Below are 15,739 nucleotides of genomic sequence, written 5' to 3'. Positions count from 1 at the left end.
AAAAGCATGGTAGCAATTGAAACTCACCAGAGGCAAACACTGCTTTCAGTGCACATGTCAATTTAATGGTCACTCACTGAGGAAAAGCAAGAAAGGACAACTGAAAGGAGAAACTGACAGGCACAGGAACCAGCCTTCCATTCAGCCTGAGGTGACAACATATGGACCGCTCAGCTCTCTCCATGCCCTCTGTCACCTATTTCTCTACCCTGGGGCATGAGGACCGCTTCAGCTCATGCTACCCACTGAAGACTCTTCAGTCTCCTATTCTGAATGTCCACATCCAGAAATGGATGGATGTCACTAACACACTCATCCATAGCTCACCAGACCACATGTTCAGCAATCTGTCATATGTATCTTTGTTTCTCAAGTACGCAACTACAGTTTTTTCAGTCTTTCTACAACTACTTTTTCTCACTTCTCTCTTGGTGTTTTTGCTTCTTCTCATATCTGTTTCGAGAATACTGTCCAAACAACATGAGACCCCCCAGTAACAATCTAGCACTGGTTTATGTGACACTGCAGCATCTTTCAGACGGTCTAGCCCATTGCAATTTTTAATAACATGCTTGCTTTGTTAGCCACAGCCATCAAAGCTCGGGCCTCTAGCAGGGCCATTCACCATGTTAACCACGCAATTGCTCAATAAAGTTTTCGAATGCAAATTTGCCTTACCTGAACGAATGAAATAGTGAAACACATGACAAACCTTTTCACACATGTATTTCTACTGCTCCATTCACGTTTCTACAAGCACATGTAAGTGCAAAAATAGCTACATTCTGTTTTTCACCTCACCTACTTTACTGCTCACTCCCTACTCGTTTGCACAGACAAAGCTGCTCACTGTCTCTTTGCAGCACAGTCAGAACAACAGTGTGTAAACAGTCAGCGTCCGTGCTCTGAGCAGTGCAGCTGGAGAGCCTGCAAAACCCGCCAGCTTATTTTTAGTGACTCACTGCGAAACAGTTCTGAGAACTCAATCAACTTCATCTGCACACCCAGAGGAAGTGTCTTAATAACCCTCAGTGGCTGCACTGTCCCCGCACAAGCTGCACCGTTAAACAATAAAATTCTCTTACAATCAGCAGGAGTCAACCTGTAACTCACTGACTGCTGATGTACATCAGGTCAGAGAAACAGAGCAGTAAGGGCAGGTGAGGGGGCACAATAAAATGGCAGCAAATGCACCAGCGCTCTACCACTGATGATACTGCTGCTTCTCAAGAACAGGGCATGAGTGCAGGAGGGGATGCACAGGAAGCGGCACAGAAAAACAGCTCCAAAAACCTTTCTGAAGAACAGGAGAGAGTGAAGGGGAAGGAGGTGAGGACTCCCTTAGAGTCTGGGAACAGACAACCCTGCACAGAAAGCACTGACTGAGAGTTCCTGTCACATTTAAGAAATGAAAGCAAATAAAAAAATAAAATAAAATTGGAAATTAAGTCACTTGTAATGACTAGAGGTCCAATTCAATGTGTTGAGCCACACTGACCCTCAAATGCAGAAAATGCTTACTGATGTAAAATGGTAAAGTTGGATGTTACACTAATAATCTCATCAATATAATCAATCACTGCTGGGAAAGCCCATAATTATATTTTTTTCACTAGTAGCACTCTGTTCCATTTTCAGACACCATTAGAAATTAGATCATGTTGAATTTTCAGGGTATGAAGGGGAAAATGAAATGCATACAAATGTAATCTTTATCCCTGTTATCCTTCCTTTTAGTGGGATCAAATAGAAGCAGTATTCCTGATTTCAATAAATCATCATTGCAGCTGATGTGGCTTCTTCTCAATTAATTCCTAGAGTGCCTGATAATTAAGAAGCAGAGGCAACAATATTTAACTATACCCCACGACCTCAAACAAAACAAGAAAGTTATATATACTACTGAAAAGTCAGTTCTTGTCTTCAGCCAGTGATTCAAATAATTATTCTTTAGAATTACTTATAACAGCGTGCATCTCCTCTCTGGCAAATAAGATGCAAGTTGTTTTCTATTTTATTTACTTGTATGTAGCTTACTTTCGGTTCACAATCAGCCACTCCCGGACATACGTCTGAACACAATCTCTGACATGTGAGTCCAGTTCAGCCCTGGGGAAAAAGCAACATATTGTAAATATTTTAGCACCTCGGTCATACCTTTAGGACAAAGAAATTTATCCAAACATGCTAAAGGCCTCTGTATTAGTCCTCTCCTGTTTTTTACTGCTAAATTATTATTTGACGTTTAAAGAATTCTGTGCACTGCATGAATTCCCTGATGCAGGTTTTTGATACAGAGTTTATAAATTGATAAACATACATTTCACAGAGGTAACCACTTGCTACACTGTGCATTTCACGAATATAAGACTGATGTTACTATAAAAGACAGCAAAATAAAAGAAATTATAGCAGGCACCCATCTTTGTGATTTTCAAGATGTGATAACAAGTCTCAACATACAGAGATATTTTTCCAGAGCCCTCAGTTCCTGGAGTCTTGCAAATACATAATCTCTTGTATGCTTTTGGTGCAATTTTCTCTCTCTCATAGAAGTGAAGAAAATTCTAAAATGGGACCCTACGGTTTTAATCAGATAGCCTAATAAAACTTTAACATCTAAGAATATGTTATGACTCAATTTTACTATATTCTGATAAGTCTCACTTAATACAGGGAGTTGTCAGGGCTGTTTGATAGACCAGATACTGATTGGAACAGAAATATTATTAGCTAAATACAGTGTCTGTGAATTTGCTGTCATGATGTTGTAGCATAATTTCCCTACCCCTATTCTGAAAAATTTTAGTGCTCTGTGCCAAAATCACTTCTTATGTTCTCTGAGTGAGTAAGAGAGCAGGATAGCCACGCAATGCAGGAATGAGTGAAAGGCATAATACTTTTCAGCGTTTTCCACCTAGAACTCTTTAACAGATTTGCAACCAATTGCCAAGAGCGAGTAATAACTAATTTGGAGCCTTGTGCCCCTGCCACCCGGGGACTGACACACCACTTGGTCACCATCTGCATCTGGTTCACGTGGGACGTGTGTTTGCGAGCAGGCAGCACGTTAACCCAGTTTGGTCGGTGGTATCTGTTTCCTGCTCCTGGTGCAGGAAGACACCACAGACCGCATCACCTGCAGGCAAATCTTTGGTGTGCGCCCCTTCTGTGCTCTCAGGTCCCCTAACACACCCTGGCATCCTTGACCAGGACTTTCTGTGAAAGCACTAATATTGATTACAGTGGCATGAATGGCTAAACGGGAAGCTGCTGTGTAATAAAGTCCGATGAAAGTGTATTTTTTTGGTATTGACTACTTGAGTTTTGCCACAGACTCCTTACAGAACCCTTAATGTCACTGTGGTGGAAATCAGCCCTAAAACTGTCTGTACAGGATGAATCTACACATTGTCCTAGTAGGGAAAAAATAAACAAACAAACAAACAAAACCAAAACCAACAAATAGGTAACTGTTTTTTTAAGCAGCAGGCATCCTGGGAGGTAATCTCAGAAACAGGGGAGAAATGGTCATTTTATCTTTTAAGTCTCATTTCAAAGTTGCCTATTTTTTTACTATTTTTCTCCATTATTTAAATAAATGGGAACTTCAAGCACTAAAATATTCACTGTCTCCCACAGTCCATAAGAAAACAAGAATTCGTGATAAAGATTGGAACTTTTTCTACACATAACTTGAACTGAAAATCACCTTTTGTACAAATGTTACAAAATCCCCCAGGAGCTACATGATTCCAAGATTCAGCTAGTCTGCAACTGGCAAAATGCATATGAACTGTGGTTCCTGCTTAGCCTGATTGCATTTGGTACATTGGGCAGAAAACACTGCACAAATACCGTTGTTGTATAGGGTTCTAATTTATACAGCTGGCTGGTATAGATTAGAGCAGGCTGTAAGAACTTCTGCAGGAGCAGAGGGGGGTGCCAGTCTGCCCTGTGAGCCAGGACACCAGCCTCTTTGTTCCTTCAGTGTTTTGGCCAAGCACAGCAGAGAATATGGACTCTACTGTTCCCTTCCCAATTATACTAGAAGGAGCCAGCCCCCCCAACCAAAATACACTGCATGGTTAGCTGCCTTTGCAGATATGGCAGTTTGGGGCTAAACCGGGGCCGACTTCATGTTCATCTGACTGTTACTGCTTGCAAAACTGAATGGGCCTTTGTGGTTCCCTTGGAAGGTAACATTTACAGTAAAGCAGTCCTTGAAGAGTATTTTGTATACAACGCATAGGAATCTCCTAAACCACATCAGAAAACTCTCAAATGTACCCCTTTTTCACATTCTGAAAAATTCTGTTGCCCATAGTTTCCCTGTCTATCAAATCAGCTCAAATGCTTCCAAGATGGCTGACCCCAAGTATCAACACTTGCTACCTATTTTAATTTAAAAGCTGTTGAAAACAGTGGAAAGCTTCCTAATTTTTTCATTAATGTCAGCCTGAAAACAGAAGTGACTCCTACACTAGAAATGAATGCTTTTTCCCCCCAAACTGTGTGCAGTAGGAACTACTTTAAGAACCATTAAAGCCAGAAAGAGATGCTTAATGATGTGATCAATGCCACATAACAGGGAAAGGGAAAGGGAAAGGGAAAGGGAAAGGGAAAGGGAAAGGGAAAGGGAAAGGGAAAGGGAAAGGGAAAGGGAAGGGGAAGGGGAAAGGGAAAGGGAAAGGGAAAGGAAGGAAAGGGAAGGGAAGGGAAGGGAAGGGAAGGGAAGGGAAGGGAAGGGAAGGGAAGGGAAGGGAAGGGAAGGGAAGGGAAGGGAAGAAGCAAAAAAGCTCAGACCTGTGTTTACTACATGATCAGAATCAACTTTGATCTCTGTGATCACATCTACAAACTTATTTTCCATATGGCCTGGTTTTGTTAAAAACCAAGTTTCTCTTCTAGTGAATTTGCCTGTCAGCTAAAGCCTTCATATTAGCTGCATTTTCCTGGGGAACCAGATACATGTTTTAGTAAACCTAGCAATGGAATGCGAAGTTATTGATAAGCATGGATGGACATCTCACCAGAGGGGCAACAAGAAACAGGTGACCAAGAAACTGACCAACTGTGTATAACATTCCATTCATGTGAATACTTTATATAAAAGTGGGAGATCACAAGGATCTCATCCCTTCTTTTTTCCCTTGTGCTTATGGCCGACATTAGGAGAGGACCTTGCTAGTCGTCCCTGCGAACTGAGGCCTAGTGAGAGACTGAATCCAGCTTCAGTTGGCTGCAGAGTCCAATCCAGGACTTCAGGTGCCGGCTCTGCAGTTGCTGAGACTTTCAAGATTGGTTTTGTATTTTTGTATATTTTCTCTATGCTTATTAGTAGCATTAGTAAAACATTTTTAATTTTTCCATTTCTCTTCTCTCTGTCCTTCTTTTCCTCCCGATCGCCTGTCCTGAGTGGGAAGCGGGGAGAGGGAGGGGCAAAAAGGGGAAGCGAGGCGGGGAGAGGAGGTTAACAATACATCTGCCAGGGTTTTATTGTCACCCCGCAATCTAAACCCTTGACACCATGCTACCATCCTGCCCTTCTTTACTCTTCTTCCTGGTCTGTGTCTACCTCACTTCTGCTGCTACCACCCAGCTCAAGAAGTCGTATAAACACTGCATGATTTTAAGTGTGCAAACAGGCCCAACAGAATCAATGGCAAAGTTTGAATGTTTAAAGTTCAGCAATTGCACGATGGCTGGATAGATGGCAGAGGTGTCTAGATCAACATCTTCAAAACTATATTTAAGCCAGCAACCAGGCTCACGCTATTTTTAAATCAGGATTTCAGAGGGAGAGAAAGTCTTCTTACCCATCTTCTGGCACAGAGGGTTGCAAAGTCCTGCACTCTTTGGGTGTAAAGACAACGTCCAAGTCATCTTCAGGAAAATCACCAAGTTCTTGTGCTAGTTCCGAGTCCAAGTTATTCATCCGTGTCATGAGGAAGCCTTCAAAATCTACTGGGTCTACTGCGTCATAAAAGGAAGGCTAATGGAAGAAATCAAGAGGTGTTTATTTTAGCAACAGAAGGTTTTTATTAATAGTGTAATTTAGGCTTATTTATTTAATTCATGTCACTGTTCCATTACTTATTAAATATTGCAAACCAAGTTCTAATGTTGCATACAGTGCCACTGCATTTAATACTGGGAGATGTTGCTTACAAAACATTCAGTTGAAAAAATAAAGGAAACAATAAGAGGAAAGTTTTAATTCACAAAGAAGTAAGGAAGATCCTACACTTAAACCAAAATTTGCACCTATTTTCTCTGTTGGGCTTTCCTAAATGCTGGTAGGAGGGCTGAGGTACATCCTGGATGCCCTCAGACACGTACTGCTGGATTCTCACGAAGTGCACTCAGTCCCCCTAGTTCAATTCATGGTATTAATCAAAGTAATCAAAAAGGCAGCAGTGAGTAGGAAAAACACAGGACAAGGGCAGGTGACCAAAATGACAGTGTCAGGCAGCTGCCAATGGACTCTACAGTACATGTGACAAAAGGCACTAGAAATAATGAGGCCAAGACAGTAAGTCTTGGAAGTTGTCCTGAGCTACAGACCAAATATAAGCACCATGGCTGCCATAATGAAGATGGCATTCATTTGAGGTGTTGTGCCTGAAAGATACTGACTGTTAGAAATGCTCTGTACTTTCATCTCCAAAGTTAAACACAAGAGCTACCCAAAATCAGAATAAATTATTATATTCCACCTCTGAATGCTACTGGTTTGCATTTTGAGTTCTAATTTTACTGGATTTTTCTAGGGTTTATACAGTAACTATGCAGAAGGTTACGTGGAACTACTGAAATTATTGCAAGCCTTGGAAATCTGTAATTTCTACAGCACGTGGCATTGCACTTTGATAGGAGCAGGTATATCTGATTACATTTAATCAGCCATTCATTCACAGAACACCTGATCAGAAAAACCTTAAACAAGTGCAAACTCTGCCACTCGTACACACTATGAAGTTGTCTGGATCTTTTTTATCTGCTTAGTCTCAAAAATAGAGGCAGAAAATCTTGTTTGATATGTTATCTAGAAATGTTCCACATACACATTAACATGACTCCATATGTTAAAAGCATATGTTATTTTATGTATAGATAAAACAGAAAATATTACTTGCTATAAGGTCAACAAAAATAGCCTGTATATGCTTAGAAAATAAAACATCTGTCCATTTGCATACAGAAACCAGCATCTCATGTTGTTAACTTCCTCGACAAGTAAAAAATAGATCTAAAAGCTATAGCTTTACAAAACTTATAGTTTATGTTCTGTGAGCTCCAGAAAGGCTGAGGACAGCTCAGCACAATAAGAGCACAGAAAAATAGTTAGACCATTAGAAAAGCAGCTCTAGAATAATTTATTTACTAGGAGGAAGTCTTCTAGCAAAAAGTAGCTATCAAATCATGCTTGTCTGTAAAGAGCTAGGATTGCATTGCACTGATTAACCCAAATACCTTTTACAAGGCTGCCTTCTGAAGCTGTCAGCAACATGTCTAAACATAGATCAGATAACCTACATCTATGGTGCTGTTGATGGGGTGTGCGGAAAATAAAGCACCCAATGTCCCTGATACCATCACTTCTTTATATTCAATGTTACTGTGGCTACTGCCTCATCCAACATGCGTTCTGAGATATCCTCCTCATACGCTAGTGTCCTTCTCCACAAATAAAATCTGAGGGCCAAAATCATTAAGTCTTTACTCATTATTACTGAGTCTTACTTGTGCAAGGCTCTCATGGATGTTGACAGGATTTTGTCCTGAACATGAAGTTACCCCTGCACATAATGGTGTTACATCCACAACATCAGGAATTGTAACTCAATGAGGAATTTCACCATTTATGAAACATGCAAAGGTGCCCAATAGTGGCAAAGCTCTGAGTAACTCTGAACTAAAGTGGCTCACACATAATATGCCACATTAGTCACTCTAAATAGGAATATGAGTTAAAACTTATCAGTGGTAAATACAAGTTTTGGAGCCTTTCTAGCATTCTGGAAATAAATGTGAAGAAGTTATTCAGCTAATAAAAATCCAGAAACATCTTGCAGAAAGTGAAGCATATTTAACAGAAGTGTGCTAAAGAATATAAGAGAAGCAAATAAATTTAAACTTTTGAATAAAATAGATGCGGTAAACACTCCTGTAAATGATGTAGTAGAGACCTTTGCATGCAGTCAACCACCACCCTCTGCCCCACGTTCCCCTTTTATAGGAAAACTGTATAGGTTTCTGCCTTAATAAAGTCTCTGAGTTCACCTCTCTGCCTGTACATTTAAGAGATCGACTGAATTATCTGAAAACACCTGTGGGAAAATCTCTCTCTTTGCTCTTTTTATCCAAAGGAAAAATTTGAAACTGACAATAAGTCCACCAAATCATGAGGCAGCCAGCTGAAGAAATACACTGTGCTGTTAATAAATTCTTAGGTTAAGCACTATTTCTGGTTTGTACCTAGTGTAGTGCTGAGCATAATGCATCAACCGTCAGGAGTAAACAGTGATCTTTATCAGCTATTGATTTTTTACTAATTGCCAGCATAATATCTTTGAAGTTCACTTACTGTATTGCAAGTGGGTAAAACATTACGTTAGTCTGTCTGTCTGTCTATCTATCTATCTATCTATTTACCTACCTACCTACCTATCTATATCTATGTATGAAGATCATCTAAAAAAAAAAAAATCACAAAATATTAAAGTAAAACACAGCTAAGAGTATACAAAAGCATACTACGTCTTGTCAGTTGCTGAAGAGGTAACGTTTTGCATGCAAAATACAATCTAATTTTTTATTAAGCATTGCACTTCCTTTCAGAAATCACACTTTTCCCATTCTGACAATTCAAATCAATCACATTTCACTAAGCCTTCTGACTTTTTCTAGTTGAAGTGTTAATATAATAATAATCGTTAATTGCCACAAATGTGTGATTTGACTATTGTAAATCAGATACAAATTTTAAAAGATGGTGAAAAAGGTAAAGGCAGATGGAGGTTAAAGATCTCCCTCAAAATAGGTACAAATTATCAAAGGAAACATCTACAGTTTCAACTGAGAAGCCAGGACTCCTTTTCACACATCATAAAAGTGTGCAAAACAATTATTTTACAGAAAACGCCACAAATCATTAGTGCTAACATACCTTTTTAAGGATGATGGGCTAGAGGCATGTAGATTGTGACAGCACACAAAATGGCAGCTACAGCGTAACGCTCGGTAACTGAAATGTTATCAGGTTTCTCAAGAGCAAAAAGCAGTCGTCTGCATGTAAGAGAAGGGGCCTAGCCTCCTCGGGCTGAATAACCGCAAAGAACAAGTTAAAACACCACAGCGTTTCAGATTAAGGAAGTGAGTGTGGCGGGAGGCCCTGACACACAGGAAGTAGCTGCTTCATCTAGTGTTTTACATTTTTCACAGTCACTGGTGCACAAAGACTTTTTCCTGCTTCGACTTACTACGTCTCACAAAAATAAGAAAAATTAAAAGGGTAGGAAGATGGAGAGTATAAAGATCTTAGTCAGTTTTATTTATGGCCTAGTATGTTCACAAAATACCGATCCTCCTGAAAGGCAATTTGGAAGATCTGGCGTTTTTTCCCTTTGTCATGGGGGCAGTGTCATACGGTTTGACTTCTTTAGAGGGGGATTACACGTGGAAGGCTGAAGATGATTCGGAGACACATAACTGTTGACTCAATTATACCTATGCCAAACAGGGCATACTTCGGAATTTCTCGCTGCATGTGCTTACCCTACAGCACTGAAAAACATGTCACCGTGCTGTCTCTGCTGCTAGATCTGAACATTGTTTACTAAGCCAAACTAGCTGAGCCTCTACCTTTCTTCTTTTTTCTCTTTATTCACTGACCTCCTTTTGCAAATCATCTGTGATCACTACACAATGCATTTACTTGATGTAGTTGAATGTTTAGAGCAAGGAAAGGATATAATATACTCCAACACCTACTAATTAACTTTGATTTATAGTAATATGCAGGAAGACCGTCTACTTCAGGCTCAAAGCACCATTCTCAGCTTTTACAAATGGGTAATTTGTTCAGCTTCCCAGCAAGTACTTTTTAACAGCTTCAGGCAGAAGCCAGTGGAAAGCAAGACAACAAGATCACTGCATTTGCCCTAAAACACTAAGCAATGTAGATGCCAAACCTGTGTAAAGAAAATAAACCCAGAACTTACCAGATGAAGAGTAGAAAAGCCAGGGGTACTTAAGCTTCGTTGACAGAATTGTGCAAAGCCTGGTTGGAGAGTAAATTGCTTTCGTATTTCTGCAGAGGAGTGCCTTTAATTAAGCAGAGAAAATTTTCTTGTAATTACAATTATCCCCACACAAATTCCAAATGCCAAACTTAGCCAATTTACTCTCTTGCCCCAGTGTTCAGAAGTGTATTTTGATGGTGTTCTAGACTCCTTGTTTTGTAGTTGGTGCAAGCCTCAAAAGCTTTTGCAGTCCCATGTGACTAAGTTCTGACACTCTTCCAACAGATTTCTAACGTTATATTGCAATCCTTACAGCTGGGAAAGGCAATGTAAGAAAGAATAACCTTATCCTTAAGTAAAGTGTGATTGCAACCTGTACAGCAATATTCACAGATTCATTTCTGCAAAGCAAAGATACAACATAATAGAACAGAGAAAGGAAAATGTACGTAATGGAGGCAAATACTCTAATGAACTAGTAACTGACTAAGGGATAAAAACAAGATATGATCACTCATTGAACAGCGTAAGCCCAGAATTATACCAATAATGCAGTCTGCTGTAAAAAGCAGAAGACAAACTAAAAGCAAGAATTTAAAAATCAACGTATACTTTATCAGCCAAACATTTGAGGAAAAGACTTCCTAAATACTAATTAATTGATTTCAATGGGAGCAGAAAGAGGTCAGTACTGAATTCTTCAGAAATCCCAAAGTGATAGTACGGTTGCATGTACCCAGTCTGGAAATTCAGTAATCAGAGTAGCTTGATCATTTTTCATCGAAAATAATTAATATTTAATGTGATTTAAGAATAATCAGGCATGGTAACAAAAAGGTAATGGTATCAGAAATGGTAACAAAACATCTACAATATATTTTGCTGTGAACATTCATGACAAGATTTTTAAAATAACAAGATGAATTTATGCAGATTTCAAGTTAAGAAAAAAACAAACCTGCAGCCCACCAGGGCAGCTAACTGGGAGACAGGAAAACACAGACGTAAGAAGACTTTCTCTTCTGTGTGAGACTCTCTTCCAATTCCAGCAAGCATTAAGAGGCACCTTAGAATTATCAGATGGCACAGGACAGTTTGCCTGTTTGGTCGGCACCTTCTCTCCTCTGTGGCCTTTTGATTTCTATGACTACTATACCTATTCTATGACCCTTAATCCCTTATTACTGCTCTACTTAGCAAACATGACAAAAACCTAAACTCTTCTTCATACTTGTGTTAAGAGACAGGTATCTCACAGAAGGTGTTAAAGGTTATTTGAGATATTAGATCTGATTTCTAAAATAAAATATGCATAAGTAAGTGTAGTTGCTCACAGGTCAAAAGCCACCCAGGTGTGAATGGGACATGGCTCCAATCTGAAGGCAGTAGCAATTGCAGATATAGCAAAGTCAGAGTTACAGAGAAGAAAAGAGGTCCATTTGGAAGAGAAATTTCTACTCATCAGTGGTATTCCAAAAATCAGACAGGATGAAATGGGATTTTTTTAAAGCCTATTCAATGATTATATAAGCAAGAAGCCATGTACGGAGGGTGAGGAAGTCTTTGTTTGCTCTGTTTTAAAAATAAAAGATTCTTGTGTATCAGGATTATTGTTGTTCATCTTTCCACTGCAAATACTCTCTTATCATGAATGTATGCAGCAAGCATAACAAAAAAGCCAAATTATTCAAAATATTCCTTCAAACTGAGTCAGTTTCTACCTTGTGCAGAAGTATCTGTTACTGATATAAATAATAGATGTAGCAGCAGATGTTGGCTTAGTATATGTAAAAAACTGTGTTACAGTGTATTGCAGAAGTTGCTGCAGTAAACAATGATATAATACACATTACACCAGATATGGATCATCAGACCTTTTGAAGGGGAAATGGTATGAATTTTTCATCTACAAAAGCAGAAGCTTGCATGTGGATGAACGGCCGAATTTGCTGTCTGGTAAAAGGCTGTGCAAGTCCAGCTAACTGAGAGGAAATACATTTCTCAAGAGCATCGACATTAGTTCTAGAGTCTCCACGATATTCAAAGAAAGAATCCACAAAAGAAATCAGTCCAATGGAAGGAGATTCTTGTAATATATAAAGGTGAATTTTAAAAAGTTTAAGAGTAGTTCAGTTGACTGATTTCATGTTTTTGATATCCCTGAAGGAAAAAAGGTAGAAGAAATACAGTAGGAATAACAGAATACAGTAAAGCTGGTTTAAACCAACTCAGAAATGCTTGGCAGGATCTACTAGGAATAGGTAAAGACAGAGCTGCTAAAAGATGCTAAATCAAAAGCACATTAGCTATCCCAGCATGGAGGAAAGGTGGATGTTACAGTCAGAAATCAGCACGGAAAGTTTTGAAAACCTGAGAACCCAAGGGGAAACAGAGGTCCTTCTAGATGGCTCTTCAATAACGCCAGAATGGCTGTGGTTTGTGAGGTGCCTGTTTTCTGATCAAAGAGCTACCTCAGACAGTGTCAGGTACCCGGCAGGAAAATGGTGGTCCACGTTAACCTAGTGCATGTGGTGTCCCAGCTTTTATGGAGGCTGCAGTCCATCGATGCCATGGCCGTAGTTTTACCATCCCTGTCCTGATTCTAAGGAGAGCTTTACAGTCATCCTCAGCAGCAAGGATAGACTACCTATGTGCTAAAAAACAATAAGGAAAGAAGGCAAGAGATGAAGGATGAACACAAAGCAGTCACTGAAAAATCTGAGTGAAAAAGGAAATTATATCTTTAGAAAGAAGGACTCAAATAACCATGCACCAGTCAGCTGGTCTCTGACATTCAAGATGGTAGTAGAGCAACTTAGTGGAGAATCAACATAGAAGTAGCTGGAACATCAGGTCCCAAACAAGGGGACCATGAAATAATACTTAACATTAAAAGGTACATCACCTTAGTAATGCCTGTTTATTAATAGTTTGATGATGAAGTGTATGGTGGGCAACTAGAAACTGTGGACTGTGGTAAGTTATGGTCCAAAATGTTTGGCAATTGTCGGTATATTACTGGCAATTATTACGTAATGATGAATAACCAATATGGATTTATCAAAGGGCAGTCACGTAAAACCTATCTAATACTTCTCTGTGATAGTTTAATTGGCTTCAGTAAGGCTCCTGATAGTGTCCCTCATGACATTCCTATAAGCAAAGTAAAGTGATAGTAGCTAGGTGGAATCATCACAGCTGGTTCCAAAAATGGTTAAAAAACCATATTCAAGGTGCAGTCATCAATAGTTCAAAAGAAGATTGTAAAGAGATTTCAAACAATGTACTATGGTAAGTGAGAAGCAAATTATTTTTTTCTCAGTCTGGTTCCAGTTCATTTTATTTTAGAACACTGATGATGGTATAGGTAACATAGTAATATATTTTGTGGATCGCATCAGACTGGAAGGAGTTGTAAGCACTTGGAAAGGCAGGACTAGCACTCAAAATGATCTTATATTTTAGAAACAATCTGAAATCCACACATATCCCTAAACCTATGAAGAAAAAAAAAAATCAAATGCAGAAATACAAGAAGGGAAATGAACAGTCTAAAGAAATAGTTATGCCACAGGAGAGGCTCTGAGAGAGTGTACTGGGGCACTCACTAAGTACCATAAGGAAGGTAAAGGAGAAGTTATTTCTGTATATTTAAGCCAGAGACAGTGCTTAGGCTGATGTACACACTTAGAACACCACACAGTAAGACGCAATCAAATTCAAAAGGCTTCAAAAGAGTAGCCAGAGTACAAAAAAAGAATGACCCACGAGGAAAGATGGAAAAAAATGGATGTGTTACAAAAGAGATGACTGAGGGGAGACAGCAGTTGTCCTCAACTATGTGAAAGGTAGCAATCTGTAAAGAAAATGGAGAGCAATTCATGTCCATGAAAAGAAGAAGAAGAAGTAATCTGCAAGAAAGATTTAGTAAGCTATTAGGAAAAACATTCTGACTGCACAGCAGCAGGACCCTGGAAGTGGCCATCAGGTGATGCCACAGTGACAAGAGCACATGGGCAATGTAGACCTTGTCTCTGAGCGAACCGGAGAACAGCATCTGGGCAACTGCAGGCCTTTCAGAGACCAGCAATGGGACTCAGCAGTGTTAATATCTCTATAGACCTCTCATGTTGGTACATGTCCCTTTCTTTAGGGTAAATAAGAAACACTGGCTGAAAATAAAAAGATGCAGATTTAGGGGCGTTTTTTTCCCACAAAAGTCACTGCTGAATTCACAGTTAGTCAGTGTTCACATGGCATGTTGCAAGATAGTGTAAACCTGTGGAAAGATGGGAGATGATCCAGCCTCAGGCTGTTCTGGACTTATTAGATCCTTGGCTGCTCCATGATGTTGGACCAAAATAACGTCAATCGCTCCACTCTTTGTTGCCTTGGCTCTACCTGAATGATGATGTTGTACTCCTCTGGTGTAAATCTGGAAAAAGCTGGAACTCACCAGACTTCTTGGTCCACCAAGAAGTGACTGGAAGGTAGCAAAAAAACAAACCAACCCCAAAACTGATGATGCTTAATCAGGATTTCAACAGTGTCTGTAGCACTGGTATATGTGATCCTCCAGCAGTTTTTGCTTAAAAAAAGTTGAGACATAGTCTGTATTTCACAAATACTCTGCAATGCAAAATCTACAGTTTGCATAATACATTAAAACAGCAGTGTAACTGAAGTAACAGACTACACCTGGAGGCTCTTATATTTAGCTTGTAGAACAAGAGATACTTCTCAGGGCAGAACTCATTGCAGGATTGGGAACTTGGAGATTTGGGTTATTGGTTGGACCTAGATGAGTCTTCAGGAAAGGAAGATAAAATAAACATTTATTTTCTCTCTCTAGCACATGCTAGATCTGTGGCTGAAGATTGTTGGGTTCTGCAATTAAAATTACACAAGTGCTCATTACACATAAAGCTGGTTCTGTGGTGTCACTGTAAATTCTGCTCAACAATACAGTTCTTTGAAATATGTAGTTTAAAAGCAGGCACAATGAGTTACTGTTAGCATGTAGATAATATGAAAACTTCAGCACAGAATAGCAATTTAAAAATAAAACAAAAATAGAACAGCTTTAAAGATCATCGATTAACTGGAAAGCTGACATTTCATGAGAAAAAAACACGATTTAACAAGTATGTTTCACATGCCTACTGAATCAAGCTATCCAAAATTACCCATTATTAGGAGTTACCTACTGGAGGGAGGCAAGAAGATAAAATCCTCAACACCCTTACAATCCCTTCCAGCAGACTCTGAGGAGCAGTGAGCTGTCTTCTGTAAGAGCTGCATACACAGTCAGGAAAGATGGAAAAATGAAATAAAAAGAGACTATAAGAACTATCCCCATGAATGGAGAAACATTCATGTTTAAATGTATACAGATGGCAGAATCATAAAGTAATACAGTGAAAACTTTTGCTTAACAGGTAAATATTCAGTCTTGGCTACCCTGGTGAGTAATCCCTTTCATATGACACTGA

The 15,739-nt window shown here is 39.3% G+C and overlaps 1 protein-coding gene across 1 annotated transcript in view; it reads right to left on the bottom strand.

Annotated features, from left to right (window-relative positions):
* Positions 1-10,325, bottom strand: part of DOCK8 (dedicator of cytokinesis 8) — a 73,138-nt gene extending 62,813 nt beyond the window's left edge. The window contains exons 1-3 of the mRNA XM_080362900.1: positions 10,227-10,325; positions 5,820-5,995; positions 2,038-2,109 (exon numbers count right to left, since the gene is read on the bottom strand). Of these exons, the coding sequence (XP_080219026.1) occupies positions 2,038-2,109; positions 5,820-5,947 (200 nt within the window). The 5' untranslated portion in view covers positions 5,948-5,995; positions 10,227-10,325. The remainder of the gene's footprint in view (positions 1-2,037; positions 2,110-5,819; positions 5,996-10,226) is intronic.
* Between the last annotated feature and the right edge of the window lie 5,414 nt (positions 10,326-15,739).

This window comes from Nesoenas mayeri (genome assembly GCF_963082525.1).
Source record: "Nesoenas mayeri genome assembly, chromosome: Z".
In the NCBI taxonomy this organism is placed as follows: Eukaryota; Metazoa; Chordata; class Aves; order Columbiformes; family Columbidae; genus Nesoenas; species Nesoenas mayeri.
This window is presented reverse-complemented; position numbering and strand designations above follow the sequence as displayed.